Genomic DNA, 21,258 nt, shown 5'->3' on the forward strand with positions numbered 1-21,258 from the left:
CACAATTGAATCAATTAAGAAAATATCAGGCTTGACAAAGGGGCGTGAACCCGAAACGTTGCTCACTTCCGCATTAAACGTGCAAGGGGTTCCTTGCTTGCAGCAGCCTGTGTGCCGTGGATATTTTCTTAATTGATCCAAGATAGACTAGAACTGTGTGGCCAGACTTCATGGAGCAAGGTACTATGGCATGACAGTGAAACAGTAGCACAGACATGATAATATGTGCACATAATGTAGAGATAATATTTGATGCACTTAACCAATTATCTCTTTCTTTCTTTCTTTCTTTCTTTCTTTCTTTCTTTCTTTCTTTCTCTCATTCTTTCTTTCTTTCTTTCTCTCATTCTTCCTTTTTTTCTTTCTTTTTCTTCCTTTCTTTTGCAAAAAAGCATGCTTTATATTTTATAGCACTGGTGAAGAGCAAGAAACAGAATCACAGGATCAAAGGCATACTAAATATTTCCTCTGCTTTTCTGCAAGTTGATTATCATGATCCTTAAAATATGAAACACTTTTTTTCAATGAAAATAAGTTGAAGCTGCACTTTTTTCTTTACAAAAAAAGTAACAAGCCGTATCTGTGATCGGGGGTGTAATCTTCTTCTCCCACTAGAGGCATAAGCAATGTTAGAAATGACATTACATTTCCTGCTGTTATGCCCATCTATTTTATTTTCTTAATTCTGTATAGATATGTGGATTACTCAGATTTTATGAAGCAAAAAAAAAACCAGGTCCCCTCAAGGGAATTATTCTGTTCAATAATAAAATGTTAAAAATGTATTTCGACAAAAAAAGGGAATAATTTATATTGTATGTGTAAATACTACTATACTGAGATCGTGGAAAGTTAGACAATACTTCTGGTATATAATACAGGTATGGGACTTATTATCCAGATTGCTTGGAACCTGGGGTTTTTCAGATAGCAGATCTTTCCATAACTTGGATCTTCATACCTTACGTCTACTAGAAAATCAAAAAATACTAGAAAGCATTAAATAAACCCAATAGGATGGTTTTGCCTCCAATAATGATTAATTGTATCATAGTTTGGATTAAGTACAAGGAACTGTTTTATTATTACAAAGAAAAAGGAAATAATTTATAAAAATGTGTATTATTTGGATAAAATAGAGTCTATGGGAGACAGCCTTTCCGTAATTTGGAGCTTTCTGAATAACAGATTTCCGGATAATGGATTCCATACCTATGATGTGTATTAACCACCATAAACATTGATTACTTGTTGGAAGTACATTTTGCAGAGTATAAGCAGGGCATATTTGATCAATTGATCAATTTGATCAATGTTAGGCTTACACTTATTGCCCAAATGATTTATATATCTCTAACAAGGACATTAGATCCAGCTGAAAGTGACGAGAGGAAGCCAGTACACATGAGAATTAGTTTCAAACATAATAATAAACAGGAGAATCACTGATTTTTCCAGTTCATCAAAACATTAAAACCTTTCCTTAGTGCCTAGATATAGGGACATTTTTGAGTTGAAATAGGACCAGGATTCGTGTTTTTGCAGACTACCAGAAATCTGTGGCAATTTTCAAACACATCTACAAATGCGAGTGCTCTAAAATTGACACGAATAAAAGCACACATTGACAATATTAAGGTACTTGTGCCAAACACATTAATGCACTTCCCAATGGTTGCAATTGTGTCTATCTTGCCTCTTCTGTATTGCAGTTAAAGGAACAGTAACACCAAAAAATTTAAGTGTTTTAAAGTAATATCTTGTACTGTTGCCCTGCACTGGTAAAACTGATGTGTTTGCTTCAGAAACACTACTATAGTTCATATAAACAAGCTGCTGTGGAGCAATGGCGGAAATTGAAAAACGGCTATATGGCACAGGTTAACTAATGGATAACAGATAACACCATTAGACAGACAGAGCTTATCTTCTATCTGCTGTGTAACTTGAGCTTATTCTCCTTTGAATGGCTGCCCCCATTGCTACACAGCAGCTTATTTATATAAACAATAGTAGTGTTTCTTAAGCAAACACAGCAGTTTTACCAGTGCAGGGCAACACTGCATTATATTTTCATTACTTTAAAACACTTTTATTTTTTGACGTTACTGTTCCTTTAAGCTGAAGCTCAGATGGAGCAGAGGTTAATGGTTCATCAAAGATCTTATATTATACATATGTATTGATATTATTCCTTGCAGTGGAAAAGGGGAGAGTCCTGTTGCACATTTACAGCCAAAAGCAACTTATAGCTTACACCATCCTAATAAATCATAATGACCTCTTCTGATTGGCATTTGAATTGCAATCCCAAAATTAATCAGGGGTCCCTCTGCAGAACAATCCGCCTACTGTATTGGGGGGGGGACAACAGTCATTAACTCATGGAAAATTACCACCTAAGGGAACCCCCCCCCAGAACTTCCCAAAAGAGAGTAAAAGAATAATAGCAATTATATAGTAATATATTCTAATAACTAACATGTTATTCAATCCACATATTTAAATAAAAGACACTTAAATTGGAAGATGCAACAAATAAAAAGCTTCATTTTATTAAAAAATGAAACTGGAAAACAATTCATTCCTGTCCCTACCTCATGCTTTTTGCTGGTCCTTACTCTCATCTCTGGCTTCTTCACTTCTGCTTTCAGGATTTTAGAACTGCTAGTCACGTTGCTTTTAAGCCTGGCATGTTAAATCAGAACAATAATACATAATAATCTCTGATGCAAGGAACAGAAGAATATTGAAGATGTAATACCTGATAATGGGACAAAGTAAGAGAAAAAAATAAGGTGTTCAGTTGCATAAGCTATCATCAGAGCTGGATGGGCTATTTATCAGATGCGTGGAATATTTTAGTTGGCAAGATCATAGTCATTTTGTGCTTTTATAACATAATCCTGCTTGAATTATTTGGCTTTCAGTGGATAAAGGGGGTATAATTTAGCAACATTTAGGGGCAAGTGTGAAAAATATTTTGTTTATGCCTCTTTAGAAATAAGATATGACAAATTCTAAATCAAATGGACTAAAATGAAGAGCACTAATAAAACACAGCTATTAGAATGCTTGGAACTTCTGGTTGGTCATATAAGAGGCATTTCTGTAATGTGAAGCACCATGCCCTATAGAACACCTATTACAAGAATCATGTTTCTTCATGTTTCTTTTGCAACCCTTATTTTACAGTAACAAGTTAAAAGAATGTTATTGTGCTAAAGGTAAGGTTAACAATACATTTCTTTGGGCCCCTTTAAAAATCTAAAGCTGATGAAAGTTACTGCAAGATTAACAGTATTTCCACACTACATATTTCTTTCTTTTTAATTAGTTGAGTTGTCATCCCCACATCCCCTCTCTAACACTTTCCTTTTTTTGCTAAGAAATTAACAGCAGTGACGGGACCTGTAATCCCAAATACCAGCAGTAAACTTTGAATGGTTGAGACCCAGGAATTGATTGGAGCCTTGATGAAAAAGATTTGGAACCACTTGTCCAAGTCAATGTTGACCTGTGTGACATTCCTTCTTCTGCTTTTTTTAGACACACCATCTCAAAGGGTCCAGTTTATCCTTGGTACAGAGGATGATGATGAAGAACACATTCCCCATGATCTCTTCACTGAGCTGGACGAGATTTGCTTACGTGAAGGGGAAGATGCAGAATGGAGAGAGATGGCAAGGTGAGTAGTTAAACTGCATAATTTTGTTTGGAATTATTCATAGAGGTATCAACAGAGATCTGAAACAAAAGGTATTAAATAACTTAAACCTCCATTAGCTACATTGGAATAGAGTCAACAATAAAAATAAGTATGGCATTGTGTTAGAGATGAAAATAAATGAATCATAACATACCACAAAGCAGTATAAATGAATCATCAAGAAGTCTAAATAAATTAACTACCACTTTGTGCCCATGGTTTTAAAACAGTTTTTAACTCAATACCCTGAAATTTTAATAAACTATTGAAAAGTTTTAACATTTAAAGGACAAGGAAAGTGATATTTATGATAAGGCCCCTTTATAGTCCACCTCCTGAACCAACACTTCCCAGTACAGCCCTGGTATTTGTACTTAATAAAAAAAAGTGCAGTAGATCTGGCAGCCAGCATTTTTGACCCCTTGCTTTCTGGTGGTGACGACCAACCAAGACCATGTTCAGTCGAAGACAATCTGGTCTGATCTGACTTCAGTTTCTAGTGCCCTGGCCAATGGCCACCACCAGAGAGCCTAGAAGTGAAGTTATGTGATTTGGCATCGGCAGCTGCCATATTTTCACTTAGCTGATATTTTTTCAAGTTAGAGTGAAGTAAATCCACAGGATATAAGATACCAATACATTTTAGCCAAGTTATTTGTGTAAATAAATTTTACAAGACTTAGTTAAACCTGTGCTCTTTCATTAGGTGGCTGAAGTTTGAAGAAGATGTTGAAGATGGTGGTGAAAGATGGAGCAAACCATACGTTGCTACACTGTCACTTCATAGTTTATTTGAGTTGAGAAGTTGTATCCTACATGGAACTGTTCTCCTGGACATGAGAGCTAACACATTAGAAGAAATTGCAGGTATGAACTATACTTGTGATAGAATAACATTTTTACAATTATGGATTCCTCTTACATCTGTGAGTTTTATGGAGCATTTAGATTCTTGAATCTCACTCAAAATTCTTTTAGAATAAGAGCTGACAGTGCAATTGCAGTTTCCTTGACTGCATAATCAACTTTGTGAGGGAAAAAAGAGCTTTGAATAAAAATTATATCTTTTCACTGGATAAGAATGGTGCCGATAGTACTTTACTTACAGATCCACAACAAGAGTGGCTGGCTTTTATTTTTTTATCTAAACACCAACCAACAGATGTTACTTTGCTTTTTTCATTTTTTTTTTTTTTTTTTTAAAGTTTGCTGTTTTCAGATTTTGGTTTGAATATTGTACCTATTCAGAATTTCCCAATGAGACTAATTATATACAAAGTAACTATTAATAATCAATGTTAACTGCTGCACAGTAGAGGGCTTGGAACTAACCAACAAGTCGGGATAATCAAACACAGATGGAATGCCACCTTGCCATATAGGCTAGAGACAAAGCAATTCTTAACCCTTCACTGGTAGCAAGAGTAGAAAACCGACTACACTGTATTGTCTACTTTTATAGCACATTTCTTCATTACTGTCCAGAATTATGTCCTAGTGAATGGCATTATAAGCAGTAATCAGCATGACTTTATGAAGGATAGCTCCTGTCAGACAAGCTTGGTAAGTAAGATGCTGGACAGAGTGGGAGCAGTTGATGTGGTCTATTTGGATTTTACAGAAGAGTTTTGATACAGCGCCCCACAAATGACTGCTTTCTAAAATAAGGTCTGTTGGGCTTAGTGAAGTCGTTTGCCCACGCAAAGAAAACTGGCTAGCATGCAAAGCTAGGTAGCAATTGCAATGTACATGTTTTGAGCTGTATAAAAAGGGGCATAGATTTGCGGGATGAGGAGGTTATTCTTCCACTGTATAGAGCACTGGTAAGGCCCCATCTTGAATACCTTGTACAGTTGTGATCTCCAGTGCTCAAATGGGATGTTATTAAATGCGAGAGGGTCTGGAGAAGAGAAATTAAGCTAGTAAAAGGTATGCAAAGTCTCACTTAAGAAGAAATTCTGTCCATGAAGAGGTGCTTAAGGGGGTATGACAATTATGTATAATTATATAAAGGGAATCTCTCTAATACTTTATTTAACAGTAGGTCCTTCCAGCAAACGAGGGCACACATTCTGATTAGAAGAAAAGAGGTTCTGTCTAAATATTCATGTTTTTTACATTGATATTGATGTATGTATTTCTTATTCAGTTGTGGAGGGATGTCAGTGGGTGCGAAAATTGATGAGGAATCGATAATCCAGTGCCCAAAATTAATTTGAATATCTGTGATTGCATACTTTTATTGTAGATGGAAATCCATGACAAAAAAAGTGTTTTCCCTACTGGTAGGCTGGATATTTTTCCCTCCTCATTGTCTTTTGTTCTATAATTTAAATATAGATAATAAAATGTCTTAAATATTATATTTTGGTTTTTTATAGGGTTTATAGATGGTACTTATTGATAATGATTCAATTACTATATGTCAATGTTACTTTAAAATCCTGTGAGTTGAGCTTATGGAAACCAGAAAAAAATCTTTATCAAATATAAAAGGAATAACTTGGCAACCCCTCTATACCTATTGCAGACCTGATTCTTGATCAGCAAGTAGCCTCTGGGCAGCTGAGTGAAGATATACGTCACAGAGTCCATGAGGCATTACTGAAACAGCATCACCATCAGAACCAGAAGAAACTAAGCAATAGAATTCCAATAGTCCGGTCATTTGCAGATATTGGCAAGAAACAGTCAGAGCCACATTCCATGGATAAAACTGGTAAGATACCGTTTTTTTAGAAATAGATTTTTAATTTTTTTTTTTATCAAATGTCAGATGGCAGAAATGTAAGATTTTGTATGGTTTTTTCTATTTACTAGATTATTTTGTAATGTGATTTACATTTATATCACTGTGTTTTGATGAGTTTATGTGATGTTTTAGTTATTGGAGAAAACATTCAAAAATTGATTTATCAATTTTTAAACCGGAATCAGAAAAGTTTGACTGTTTTTTTGTAAAAACAACTTTTAAAAAACAAAAAAAAACTTAAATGATAAAATGGATGATGAAAATACACCTCCCACTGACTTCTGTAAGAGCTCAGTGGTTTTAGATGCTGAATTCTTTTAATTAAGTTTATTGAGATTTTGCAGTCAATACATTTTGAATTAGAATATATTCAATGTCAATAATGGCCGTGATTTTCTTAAATCGCTGCAAAAAATCAAATATGAATTTGCCTCTGAGTGTGTTCCTTCCCAATAATTCCCAACTTTTGTGAATCTACCATAATAAAATGTAATACGTTCTATTTAGCATTATTCATTTTGTGATAGCTTGGAACAGTTATACTTTGCCTGGGTTCCTTTGATATTCTAAGTCTAACATTCATAAGGTTTCAAGGCCACCTATCTTTCTTCTTGTTTTGTTGTTCTTGTTTTTCTCTTAACTCTCATAAACTGGTTTGTTGTTCATGTCAAAAAGGGGGGGGGAGGGGAGTATTTATTGTAATATCAGACTGTATGATGAATTTCATCTTTCTTGTTGGGTTTTTGTTTTTTGGTACAAGAATGCTCTCAAATTATTTCTATGATGACATGATGGTTTGAAAGCATAGTTTGAAAAGTTACATTTGGTGTCAAAGGTTATCCCAAGATGTAATCAAATAGATAATGGAATTTATGATAATGGCAATCTCATCTATTCTAGAGTATTCTGAAGAGTCAGTTCTAGAGGAGGGCCAGGTCGGACCGATATACATTATTCCGTGTGCAGAATCCTCTTTTTTGTGGGTTTACATAGACATATCTGACTCCATAGACTGAAAATAAGCCATATTACTCTGTCAAACCATCTTAGGCTCACAGTGCAATGCAACCCCTCACTTGCCTTGTTCCATTGTGAGATGATGGATTGTGAGACTTTCCTCTGGTTTCCATAGGGGCTCTGTCACGTTCGGTATCCCACAACCCAGAGTTAACCCCAATGTCCCGGGCTCGGCTCACGCTTCAGCCTCAAACCGCCGCCTTTCACTTCGGGATGAGCCCTCCGCTACTCGGATGCCGCCAGGTCTTAAAGTGAGGGGACTAAGAGGACTACAACTCTGAGCGAGCAAGGGAACCTTACGTAAACGTATATCAAAGTCCAGAAACAGGCCAAGTCAAAACCAATCGGAAACAAGGTACGGAATCAGTAAGAAGTAGAGTAGTCGAGGTCACAGGCCGGGTCAGTAACAGTCTTGGGCGAAGTACAAAATCGGGATCCAGAAAGCGTAGTCAGAGGAAAGCCAAAGGGTCAGGGCAGGCAGAGATCAATTACAGGAGTCAGGACTATCCGGAAGGTCAGGAGAAATCAAACAGAATCGCACCCAGGAACTGAAAAACTAGAACCTACGTTGGGCAATGCAGACACTGTGCATTGCCTTTTTATTTTAAATTTTGGCGCCATTGCATGCGTCGCAATGACGCCAGCGCGTCTGCGCCATGACGTCAGCGCGCCTGCGCCTTTAAGACCGGCGCATGCGCGCCGCGCGCTCCCTAAGGAGCCGGCGCCTGAGGCCTAGAAGCGGCGGCTGCCGCTCGGCGTGACGGGCGTCCCCGCCGTGGGGGCGGCAGGCGTCCCTGCCGTCCCACAGGTAAGTTTGTTACATTACCCCCCCCTCCAGAGGGGGCCACTGGACCCCTAGGCTTGTTGGGAAACCTAGAGTGGAACTGCCTCACCAAGCGATCAGCCCTTACATCCGAGGCAGGAACCCAAGACCTTTCCTCGGGACCATAACCCTTCCAGTGAACCAGATATTGTAGTTTACCTCTAGAGATACGAGAATCAACCAACTTGTGAACTAAATATTCAGATTGCCCCTCAACAGAAACAGGAGGAGGAGGAGAAGTCTGACGCACCACTCTAGCAGGTTTTAAAAGGGAGACATGAAAGGAATTAAAAATCTTGAGTTCGGGAGGAAGATTTAACCTGAAAGTACAAGGGTTAATAATCTTAGATACAGAAAATGGACCAACAAATTTGGGACCCAGTTTGGCCGAAGGGACTTTCAAAGAAATATTCTTAGAGGACAGCCAAACTTGATCACCAACCTGATATTCGGGAGACTCTCTTCACTGTTTATCAGAAGCCCTCTTCTGAGCAGCTACTGCAGAAGATAAAGACTTCTGAACCTCCTGCCAAACCTTAGAAAAGTCCTGAGTAATAGAATTGACGGCAGGAAGGTCACAAGAATCAGAAAACGAAAAAACCCTGGGATGGAGACCAAAAACAGTGAAAAAGGAGACCTGCCAGTGGAGGAGTGAATGGCATTATTATAGGCAAATTCGGCCCACGGAAGAAAATTAACCCAAAGTGACTGATTGCAGGAGACGTAACATCTCAGATACTGTTCCAGGGTCTGATTTGTCCTCTCAGTCTGACCGTTAGTCTGAGGATGGTATGCGGAAGAGAAAGACAAATCAGTACCCATTAATGAACAAAAGGCCCGCCAGAATTTGGACACAAATTGAACCCCCCTATCAGACACAATATTAAGAGGAGCCCCGTGAAACTTGAAAATATGGACAATGAAAAGTTCAGCAAGGGTCTTGGCAGATGGAAGGGTAGGGAGAGGGATAAAATGGGACATTTTACTAAAACGATCCACTACTACCCAGATGACCGTATGACCCTTAGATGGAGGTAATTCCACAATGAAATCCATGGATATATGAGTCCAAGGTTTCTCGGGAATAGGAAGTGACTGCAGCAAACCCTGAGGTAAAGATCTAAAAGGCTTAGAACGTTGGCAAATTGGACATGAATCAATATATTTGGCAACGTCTTGTCTTAGAGTCGGCCACCAGAGAGTACGAGACAATAATTCACAAGTCTTCGCACAACCCAGATGACCAGCCACTTTGGAATCATGGGATTCGTGAAGGACAGCTTCACGTAAATTACTCGGAACAAATAACTTGCCCACAGGAATATTAGGAGGAGAATCTACCTGAGCATTTGACAAAGAAGTAAAGAGATCCGGACTCAGGGCTGCCACAATCACCTCCTTCGGAACAATAGGGACTGGCCCCAAATCCTCCCTAGGTTTGGAGACAAAACTTCTAGAAAGGGCATCTGCTTTTACATTCTTATCTGCTGGCCTGTAGGAGATGAGAAAATTAAACCGTGAGAAAAATAATGACCACCTGGCTTGCCGAGGATTTAACCGTCTAGCAGATTCAATGTATAATAGGTTTTTATGGTCAGTGAACACAGAAACAGTATGTTTGGCACCCTCAAGGAGATGTCTCCATTCCTCGAATGCTAATTTAATGGCCAATAATTCCCTGTTGCCAATATCATAATTGACCTCCGCTGAAGAGAATTTCTTTGAAAAAAAAGCACAAGGATGCATCTTACCGGAGACAGGATGTCGCTGAGACAACACAGCACCAGCACCAATCTCGGATGCATCTACCTCAACAATAAAAGGTAAGGAAGAGTCAGGGTGCCGGAGAACTGGGGCAGAAATAAAGGCTTCTTTCAAAAGATGAAAAGCCTCAACCGCCTCAGCAGGCCAAATACTCGGGTCAACCCCCTTCTTAGTTAAGGCAGTAATCGGAGCCACCAACTTAGAAAAATTTAAAATAAATTGTCTGTAGTAATTAGCGAATCCTAAAAACCTCTGGACTGCTTTCAATGAAAGAGGTTGTGCCCACTGCTGAATTGCTTGGACCTTAGCGGGCTCCATCTCAAGACCTGTTTGAGAAATAATGTATCCAAGGAAAGGTACAGCAGAAACCTCAAATAAACATTTTTCAAGTTTTGCATACAAATGATTTTGCCTTAGCCTAGATAAAACCTCACGAACATGGGCCCGATGAGAAAATAAATTTGAAGAAAAAATGAGAATGTCGTCTAGATATACCACGACAAAACGGCCCAAAAGATCACGGAAGATATCATTGACTAGTTCTTGAAAGACAGCGGGGGCATTGCATAAGCCAAAGGGCATAACCAGGTATTCATAATGCCCATCCCGGGTATTAAAAGCTGTCTTCCACTCATCCCCCTCCCTTATCCTGATTAGATTATAGGCGCCCCTTAAATCTAACTTGGAAAAAATAACAGCTCCCTTTACTCGATCAAACAGTTCGGAGATTAAAGGGAGGGGGTAACGATTCTTGACCGTGATCTTGTTTAACCCTCTATAATCGATACAGGGTCTAAGGCTCCCATCTTTCTTTTTGACAAAGAAAAAACCCGCCCCCGCAGGAGAGGAAGAAGGTCTAATGAACCCCCGCTCCAAATTCTCTTTAATATATTCTTCCATGGCCAAGGACTCGGGAAGAGAAAGTGGATATGTCCTACCCTTGGGGGAGAAGACCCAGACAATAATTCAATGGCACAGTCGTAAGGTCTATGGGGGGGTAGAGACTCAGCTGCTTTTTTACAAAAAACATCAGAAAAGGCAGCATAACAGGGAGGGAGACCTTTTAAAGAAGTTGCAGCCAGAGTTTGACCAACCTTAATACAGGAATGTTCACAAGCAGGGCTCCAATTCAAAATCTTACCAGAAGGCCAATCAACCTGGGGATTGTGACTCTGTAACCAGGGAAGGCCTAAAATGATTGGAGTCTGAGGGCACTCGGTAACGAAAAAAGAAAGAGACTCGAAATGATCAGACATGGACATACAGATGACTTTAGATTTGGTAGAAACTAACCCAGAACCCAAAGATCTACCATCAATGGCAGACAACCTGAATGATGGAACCTGTGGTTCGCAAGGGACACCATGTTCTTTAATAAACCCAAGATCCAAAAAATTACCCGCAGCCCCCGAATCCAAAAAAGCAGAGCTCTGCACACAACCACTGTCCCAATTCAAACGGACCGGAATTAAAATTTGAGAAGACTGGGGAGTAGAAACGACATCACCCAAGCAAGACTCCCCAGACCTGCTTAGGCTCTGTCGTTTCCCGGCCTTTTGGGACAGGTGTTGCGAAAATGCCCTTTATCCCCACAATACAGACATAACCCATTACTCCTCCTACGGACCCTCTCAGCAGAAGAAAGACGAGTAGAACCAATCTGCATAGGTTCTTCAAAGGGTTGAGGAAAAACTTGCGGGATATTGGAAACATTTACAGAAGGAGGTGAGATATTGGCAACCTGTTCCTCCTGAAGTCTCTCTCTATGCCTACGATCAATCTGAACAGCCAAATGCATAAGAGAATCCAGGGAGGACTGTGTAGGAAAATTAACAAGACTATCTTTGATAGCTGCGGCCAGACCAACCCTAAATTGGCTCATGAGAGCAGTATCATTCCAGCCCGTCTCTACAGCCCACCGCCGAAACTCAGTACAATAATCCTCTGCCCGCCTCTTGCCTTGTTTAAGAGCACGTATGGCTGCGTCGGCAGAGGCGGCACGATCAGGATCATCGTAAATTACGGCCATGGCTTTAAAGAAAGCTTCGAGAGAGAGACGGGCTGGATCCCTCTGGGACAGACTAAATGCCCAAAGCTGAGCATCGCCCTGTAACAAGGTAACTACAAAATTTACCCTAGATTCCTCGGTGGGGAAAGAATAAGGTAAAAAACTGAAATGTAGCTTACAGGCTTCTTGAAACGTAAAAAACTTACTACGATCCCCAGTAAACTTCTCAGGAAAAGGAACCTTGGGCTCATGGAAGGAGCTACCTGAAGGTGGAGGTAGAGAAGAGCTTGCCAGAGGAGTTGCAGTACTCGGACCAGGAACAGGCTGTTGCTGCATCATATCAAGCCTGGAAGAAAGACCGTGAAGACATTGGACAATATAATCTTGCTTGTCTTCTTGTTCTCCAAGCCTCTGCAGAAGATTTGCCAGGATTGCGTCCGAAGGAGTGGTGGAAGCAGTAACGTCAGCTGGCTCCATCTTCTTAGTTTTTCTCTCTTTTTTTTAATTTGGCCCAACGTAATGTCACGTTCGGTATCCCACAACCCAGAGTTAACCCCAATGTCCCGGGCTCGGCTCACGCTTCAGCCTCAAACCGCCGCCTTTCACTTCGGGATGAGCCCTCCGCTACTCGGATGCCGCCAGGTCTTAAAGTGAGGGGACTAAGAGGACTACAACTCTGAGCGAGCAAGGGAACCTTACGTAAACGTATATCAAAGTCCAGAAACAGGCCAAGTCAAAACCAATCGGAAACAAGGTACGGAATCAGTAAGAAGTAGAGTAGTCGAGGTCACAGGCCGGGTCAGTAACAGTCTTGGGCGAAGTACAAAATCGGGATCCAGAAAGCGTAGTCAGAGGAAAGCCAAAGGGTCAGGGCAGGCAGAGATCAATTACAGGAGTCAGGACTATCCGGAAGGTCAGGAGAAATCAAACAGAATCGCACCCAGGAACTGAAAAACTAGAACCTACGTTGGGCAATGCAGACACTGTGCATTGCCTTTTTATTTTAAATTTTGGCGCCATTGCATGCGTCGCAATGACGCCAGCGCGTCTGCGCCATGACGTCAGCGCGCCTGCGCGAACGCGCCTGCGCCTTTAAGACCGGCGCATGCGCGCCGCGCGCTCCCTAAGGAGCCGGCGCCTGAGGCCTAGAAGCGGCGGCTGCCGCTCGGCGTGACGGGCGTCCCCGCCGTGGGGGCGGCAGGCGTCCCTGCCGTCCCACAGGTAAGTTTGTTACAGGCTCTTACACAGATTCTCTGAAAAGCAGAGGGACTTCAAGTCCCAACATCTATCACTAGTGATGGGCAAATTTATTTGCTAGGTGCAAATTCGTGGCGAATTCCCGCAGATTTGCGCCGGGGTCAAAAAAATGGACGCCGGCGTCAAAAACTGATGCCGGCATCAAAAACGAGATGCCGGCACAGTTTCGCAAATTTTTCACCGTTTCACAAATTTTGTCGGGAAATTCGCAAATTTTTCGGCGAAGCAATATGCCACAAATTCGCCCATCACTATCTATCACTTCACCATGGAACAAGGTGAGGGAGAGGATGGATTTCTTTGTTAGCCTAGTTTAAGACCTTGTCCCAGCTAGCTCAGACAAAATATCATGGTTTCCTTTCAATATATAGAATCCTGGAATTACAGATGATGTCTTTGCACCTTTTCAACATAAGCTCAGCTAAATTAGCTCATCAGAAAAGAGGGGTATACCTTTCTCTATAACGATGATGAAAAGCTGATTAGTTTACAATTGAGATCAGTCTTGACTCAATCATTCCAGAAAGGCTCTCTGCACTGATATCTGGCACTTTGCTGATATCCGACGCATCTCAACAGTTTGTACCCAGAGATGATGGTAGGCAATGAGGGTGGAAATGTCTGGCATTTGGCAGACTGCATTTTCTTTTCAGAGAGCTAAATCTTGCCACCTAGTGGTCAACTGTGGTTCCAGCCAGCATAACATGTTAAACATATTTTATGACCCACTGCTTTAGAATATCTGTGCAAAGGAATTCACCAGCAATATGGCTCATGGCTAGCTTTAGAATTATTGAGAGAACACTAAACAAGGCATGCTTGGAGTTTATTTTTCTGTCCGTAAAGCTGCCCCTAAACTATACAGTACCTGCCCCAACCTAGCGGCAACATAGAGTATATAAACAAGCATTGCCCTTTTTCATTGTGGCTTGTGGAGGTGGTGGAAGTGAAAAAAGCTGAGAGGAGCATGTAGGAATAGAGAACAAAGTGCCCCTTTCCATTTTTTGGTGCCTCATGATGGAATGTCTACTTCTGCTGAGGCCCTGAAAATATCAACTGCTTATAGACATTGATGGTTACAGACTTATAGCACAATGCTGTGGCTCCTTTTTTGTGTTTCTTTGTGGGGCTGAATCATTTTTCATAGATTTTAGATATTTTTCATAGAATTTTTCTCACTCCCCCTTTAAGCTCCAGCATTTGGCCAGGGCCCTACAATAAGGTTACAAATGTTACAGAAGTTGTATCCCCCAGTCTCATCCTATATTACTTTATACAAAGCGATACTGACACGTTCCTATAAAAATCATAGGAATGTGTCCGTATCAAAGATGCTAAATATTTACCTCCAAAAGCCCCCTCAAAGCTGCCCCCAGACCTGAGAACCTTCATGAAGCCTCCGACACTGCTAATGGTTCTTCTGTGGTTGTCACCTCCAGCCCAGCATGACTAAAATAACTTTTAGAAGGGGGAAATGTTCATTATAAATGGAGAGGTGTTTAAGAACAAGTTAACCAATCACTGTGCAGAAAGTCTGTGTTTCATAATGTATTCTTTTCTTTCAGGCATTCATTTTTATTTGCAACATTAATCATTTGTGCTCTAATTGTATGACTGTGTCATATGTCTAACATTGTTACTGCATTTGTCTTTCAAGATTTTGAATAGGCCCATAGAGATATGGGTATAATAAATGGCAGCAATACTGCTGGGAAGATGGATAAGGGGATTACTGCAGGGACTCAGCACTTTCTGTTAAGCCTCACTCGTTTTGGAACTCCTCAGATTCTGTGCTATGGAGGTGCCCACTTGTAATAAATATGGAAACAGACACTAAATTGAGAATTTCTTCTATCATAATACATTAAATTAGATATAAATATTTATATGCATGTTAATACATATTTTCTGTATACTTGCTAAATTCCCTATAGGAGCTTCAAGATTTGAAGGATGGAAAACAATTGCTAGAAGGGCTGTACCACCTGGCCGGTAAAAATGATGGGTGATCCCAATGTTATTAATAGGGAAAAAGATATATCTATAGGAAGGTGGTATTTTTTTCCCGAAAAGGTGGCAACCCTAGCTGTAACTTATGCACATAGTAAGGTTTACTGTAAAAGCCCAGAGTTACAGCATCAGTAACCACAAAAACCACACAGGGCCACTAAACTTAAGGTGGCCATACACGGGCAGATAAAGCTGCCGATATTGGTCGTTTGGACCGATTTGACAGCTTATCTGCCCGTGTATGGGCGCTTCCGACGGGTCTTCCCGATCGATATCTGGCCACGATATTGATCGGGAAGGTTTGATTTTTACCCTACCGACCCGTCGGAGCCCCTTGGTGCATCGTAATCCGATCGTTCGGCTATACGGCCGAACGTTCGAATTACCCCCGATATAGCCATGCCTTTAGTGGCATATCGGGCCACCTTTAGGCTGTGCCTCAGGCACCTGCTAGGGAACCAATCAAAGTAAGAAAGTGATCCAACTGTTGCTATAATTGCTATGGATAAGGTACAGTATATCATATGAAGCTTATTATCACATGTATCTGCCATGTTAAGCTCCAACACAACACACAAAGAATTCCAACAAACGTAAGGGCCAGTCTGTACTGTATGTTTTGTCATTCATGCTTATCATTGTTTATTTCACTCTGTCTTTGTTGTATGTGTCTCTAACAGGCTCATCTCATCTCTGTAAATATCTCATCTCCTAACCCTCGGCCCCTCTAAAAAGTCTGTTGAAAACTATTGAGGTAGTAAATATATATATATATATATATATACCTACTGTTTGAGCTCCAGCCTAATTTAAATTGTATGTCGATGTATGTGTGTCCTCATGTAGCTTCTAGTTGCAACACACAGTGTGAGTTTTGGAGGTTGGGATTCTGTACATGGACTAATATCACAGAGCAGCTGGGACATTTTTCCTGGAATACAGTAGTAGATGTGCAATAAGTGTTGGGCACCTACAAATATTACTGTGTGAAAATGGCTGCAGATGTAGACTGTAGACAGTTGTACAAATATGCTGTACTTATCTGGAGTAGGAAGGGATTGGAGATTGGAGAGTGCAATGTATTTGATCGCTGTTATCTATCCAGGCAAAAGGAACATTACAGGGGATGTTCACCTTAGACTATATTCTACATTTGAATCGACCCTGTGAGAAAAATTTTTTTTTGCAAATTTTCTTTATTATTTTAAATGTTCAGTTTTGAAGCTACAGACCTGATAAGCCATGGATCAGCCCTCGTAAAGTTTTCTCTTCTGTGCTCTCAGTTCTCTGTAGGGGATTTCCCAGCCTGGGACTTGTCAGGCAAACAAATAAAAAATCACACTTAACTGGCTCTGTGCATGCTTCTTTATCCTGTTTCATTTGCATATCTTTGATGGGATTGGCTGGCAATATTTAGCCAATAGGATTAGTGAAATGCAAATGAAGCAGCAGAGGGGAGGCATTGCAGTAACCAGATCAGTGTCAGCTTCGTGTATGGGCAGAATGGAAAGCCATGTCCCAGATCCCTAGCTGAGAGGCAGCAGAGAGAAGAGGAGACTTTTAACAGCAGTGATCCACAGCTTATATGGTCTGTAACTTCAAAACTATCCATTTAAAATAATAATTACATTACAAAAATGTTTCCTCTGACTGGTGCAATTCAAATTGAGACTATGTTGTAAAGGTTTATCACTCCTTTAAAGTAGCGTGCCGGCAGTGCTCCAGTCCCACCTGGCAGGGCTCTTTTTTCTTTAGAAGACCATTGTTTCTGTGCTATTTGGCAAAGGCAACATGGAATTAGCAACCTCATTTATGGATTTGGTGAATACCAAATTCTTGACAGAAGATTCAGCTGAATATCAAACTCAAGCTGATTCTAATATGCAAAAAAGTGGCATAACCTTAAATTTATTTGCTTTCAGTTCTGCTCTAAGGACTTCATCAAAATTCACACTTGTACATTCTTCTATTAGCAAACTAACACATTAACAACTATTTACTCTGATCCATCGCCCAAACTTAAGGTTGTGTAAAGTCATATTTACTGTAGGGGTGCCAATATGTCATGCACCACCCTGGTGATTGCTTATCTCAGACCTTGGGTTGATGTTCTGCTTCTCTGAAAAACACATCAGGCCTGGGTAGCTTCTATAAGAATTCTTGCACCACAATTTGAAGAATTTCCCAGTTCTCTGGCCTACATATGCGCTCTACAGCAGTTCCCTTATTTCCATTTTAGTGGACCAGGACGTGGACCACTGAATGCATCCAACTTCAGGCACTAGTCCTGGATCTTCAAAAATAAATACTTAAAAGATAAGAGTACAGATTCTCCCATAAAAGGTACTCAATGTTCCTGCCAACTGGCATAGAGCACTAAAGCAATATTATGGCAAGAGGGACCCTGTAAGAGTTCTTATTTTATATACACTAGACAAAAAGAGACCAGCTCTGTGCCATCTGAACACAGGTACCAAGCTCTTCTAGATACATTTATAAGCCTACCCACATTCATACACTGGCAGAGGATGCCAGCTGGCATGATACAGGACATCATTTTGCTTTTGTTCACTTGATAATTGCCCCTGAGGAATTTGCATAAGAGAATTCTCTTCTTTACCTTCCCCTGTATTCATTTGTCCCTTCCACCTACTGGGTAAATACATGTAAATTTTTTTGCAAAATAAAGGCGTAGGTGTGATTCCATTTGCTGTCAGTGGTCATTCTTTATTCTTCCAATTAGACACAATGAGCCTGCCTTTGAATTGTAACACAATGAAACTAATGTGAACATTTTCTTTTATATTCATTTGTCTTTGTTCAGAATTTCTTTTTCAAAGCACCGGCTCTTAAACCCTAGAAAATGAAAGGACTCGTTTATGCAACCGAGTTATGAAAAAAGTTAGATTCACTCAGTATTTACATAAGTCCCCTTCATTTTACTCATGGGAGAAGTTCTGTCATGCTAATATTGTAGCTGCATGGGAAATAACTCTTGCCAGTTTTAAAGTATATAATTAACAAATGCGTTAATCACTATTTACTGTACCTGGGACTGTTTTTATTCAGATTTGTAACAGTCAATGTGTGTATATTTTTAGGTTCACTTCACTTCCCTTTCCTATTGCCTTTCCTAAAGCCCTAGGACCCGAGCATTCTGGATAACAGATACTATACCTCTATTGCTTGTTTATAAAACATCAATACATTGTGCAGGGCCTTTACCATGAGTTTGTGCAGGACCTTTACTGATCAATTGCTACCATCATTAAAAGTCTGACTTCACTCTTTAGCAGGTCAGCTTGTGTCTCCCCAGTCTGCTCCCTCCTGCATTGAACATAAAAATGATGTCAGCAGAGAGAACAGTACCCTAGATGTCACAAAGGTGAGTGTGCTACTATTTCCACAATCTTTCAGTAAAACAAAGGTATTGTATCTACTTAAAATAGATCAAAGCGACTGATCTATTAAAATCAAAGGATTCCTATAATTCTACTTGATATCATTTTGGCAGGTGTTTTTATAGATTTGATTTTGATTGGATTTTTATCATTGTCTAAGGCTTCAGAACTCTTTATCCCAAGCAGGGTCAGACTGGGCCGGCAAGGTGCTGGGAGAAAACCCAGTGGGCCCTGGCTCTCGTGGGCTCCACTGGCCCAGACCCTCTCCCTGACCTTGCTTCCCCGATCTCTGTCTCCGGACCTCGGTCGCGTCAAAAAAGGTACACACATGCGCGAGAACGCAGGAAAGGGCATGCCAAAGGTGGCCGGGGTCCAGAGGGAGATTTGCGGCAGGGTCGGGACTCTGAGGGGGGCCCTGAGACAGCAGCCCTGGTGGGCACCCCAGTCCGACTCCAACCAAACCAACCAGAAAACAAGCGATTTGGGATGAAATTTAAAATAATCCTCGAATGAAAATCCAAGCTGATCTGTGTAAATCTGGCTCCATGTTCTTTGTTCCCAATAGGACTGTCCTTTATCCCCATGTCTGATTCCAGGGTCATATAGTGAAGCCAAAAAAAATATAATAATCACTATATGTAAGATAATAGCAAGATGACATAGTGCTAATAATCAGCATTCTCATAATTCTCTTGCATCTGTAATCTGTAAGTGTTTGGTCAGTCATTGGTGAATTGGTTATCATGGAGTTTTTCATCAACTTCTTTAGAAAAAAATGGTATTTAGTAGGGCAGCTTTATGGTTGGGTTTAATGTTCATTAAGTGCTTTGTGCAAATCTATGTCTTAGTGGCAAAAACACATCGTTAAACACTGCAAAATGCCAATAGTCCTTTTGGAATAGTAAGATATAGACAGGTAACAAACTGAGGGTACAAATGGCTACTCACAGAGCCAAAAGAAATTCAGCAGGTATCAAGAAGAAAGTTTTTGTGCATATTGGGCAAAATTGCTTTTGCCATTGCTGTTGTACAGCATAATTAACAGAGGACTTTGGGACTCCATTCTTCTAATGCTGTAAGTGCTGGACATTTTGTTTTTTGTATATACCAATGTGGGTGTTTAAGCGGGAATGCTATTCCTATGTTGAAGCAAGTGTGCTGAACCTGTTCATTTTGTTTATAATAAAAGCCAGCCAAGCTGCATAAAACTGTTAAAAGTGGCCTTCAACTCACGTTTGTGTGCTAAACAGTGCTGTGCTATTGATCCCTGCTAACCTGAATCTCACAATATATATAGTCCCATTGCAGAAAGCACTCACGGCAAATAGATTTGTGCGATAACGTGCGATAATGTGGCAAAGTCTTTATTCCTCCATCAATGCAGTGCATTCATTATTACATCACACATCAAGCTGTTAAGATGAGCATATTCATTGCAATCAAAGTGCATAAAAATATAACAGTAAATTCATAAATATGTCTTTTAAACCCCCTCAATCAAATTACATTTACATCATTAGCATAGAAGTCAGTAAAACCACATTATATCATGAGCCAGATCTTTAACTCCATTAATATCACCCCAGAGAGAAGGGCAGAACCAATACCAATCCCACTTCTCTCCTTCATAATTTAAAATAAATCATAAAAATCAGTGATTACTCATGGCACTACTGCTTCCTACCAATGATGTGTCTATTTACCGAAAAATAAATGCAATCCGTTAAAATGTATTAATCTAAAAACTCATATCTATATTTATAAAATGCCACTAAGACAATGCACTTTAAGTATCAAAGAAGCTTTTGGAATGAACCTGAAGTTTCTGCAAGAAACATGCACAGAAAACATAATGTTTCTGGTTGGAACCTCCTAGAGTCACATATAAGATTCAGACAGAACAAAGAGACTTGCAAATTAGTGCGTTTACAAGCTATATCGTTACACCAAATAATTAACTGTTCACCCTGATAAATAGGCTTATAGTAATTAGTCTGCCAGGATGCAATTGGTGTTATTTCTGAGACTCATCTTCCAGCCTGACCCTGTAAAGCTTTATACAAATTTGTTCATTTTCTCTGAACTGTAGTGATTTATTTTGTGCTGTATTTTCTGATGTATAATAAATTACTCTTTTTATGTAAATTGTGATATGCATTCCATTTTTCTAGTAATGATACATATTGCAAGTCATGCCTATTTAAGCCCACCCCCTTGGGGAATGGTGGATTGGGCACGGGTCAGTAATTATGTCTCTCCGTGTTGAGTTGGGATGGGTGAGTTAAGGTTGGAAGTGGATTGGCTTCTCTCTTCCCACACACGAATAGCCCCCTGGGGGTTATTTTTCTCCCTAGTGCCTACTTGTTGCCTACTTGTTGATCCTCCATGTGATCCAGTGGGTTAAGTATTAAAGGAAAACTATACCCCCCAAACAATGTAGGTCTCTATAAAAAGATATTGCATAAAACAGCTCATATGTAAAACCCTGCTTCATGTAAATAAACCATTTTCATAATA

The 21,258-nt window shown here is 40.1% G+C and overlaps 1 protein-coding gene and 1 long non-coding RNA gene across 7 annotated transcripts in view; one reads left to right on the forward strand and one right to left on the reverse strand.

Annotated features, from left to right (window-relative positions):
* Nucleotides 1–21,258, forward strand: part of slc4a10.S (solute carrier family 4, sodium bicarbonate transporter, member 10 S homeolog) — a 111,311-nt gene that overhangs the window by 47,841 nt on the left and 42,212 nt on the right. For 3 of the 5 annotated variants that reach the window (XM_041579123.1, XM_018238823.2, XM_041579121.1), the window contains exons 4-7: nucleotides 3,550–3,688; nucleotides 4,416–4,576; nucleotides 6,240–6,428; nucleotides 18,634–18,725. In XM_041579123.1, coding sequence (XP_041435057.1) covers nucleotides 3,550–3,688; nucleotides 4,416–4,576; nucleotides 6,240–6,428; nucleotides 18,634–18,725 — 581 coding nt within the window. The remainder of the gene's footprint in view (nucleotides 1–3,549; nucleotides 3,689–4,415; nucleotides 4,577–6,239; nucleotides 6,429–18,633; nucleotides 18,726–21,258) is intronic. The other 2 variants (XM_041579120.1, XM_041579122.1) reach the window with 1 other exon arrangement.
* On the reverse strand, nucleotides 357–17,032 carry LOC108702970. 2 transcript variants are annotated; one of them, XR_001933408.2, is made up of 4 exons: nucleotides 16,573–17,032; nucleotides 14,677–14,788; nucleotides 2,598–3,747; nucleotides 357–413 (listed from the first exon to the last, which is right to left on the reverse strand). It is a non-coding gene; the product is annotated as an uncharacterized LOC108702970 (long non-coding RNA). The 2 variants fall into 2 exon arrangements; XR_005964789.1 differs by lacking the exon at nucleotides 14,677–14,788 and having other exon boundaries at nucleotides 358–413; nucleotides 16,573–17,029.

This window comes from Xenopus laevis, chromosome 9_10S (assembly GCF_017654675.1).
Source record: "Xenopus laevis strain J_2021 chromosome 9_10S, Xenopus_laevis_v10.1, whole genome shotgun sequence".
NCBI lineage: Eukaryota > Metazoa > Chordata > Amphibia > Anura > Pipidae > Xenopus > Xenopus laevis.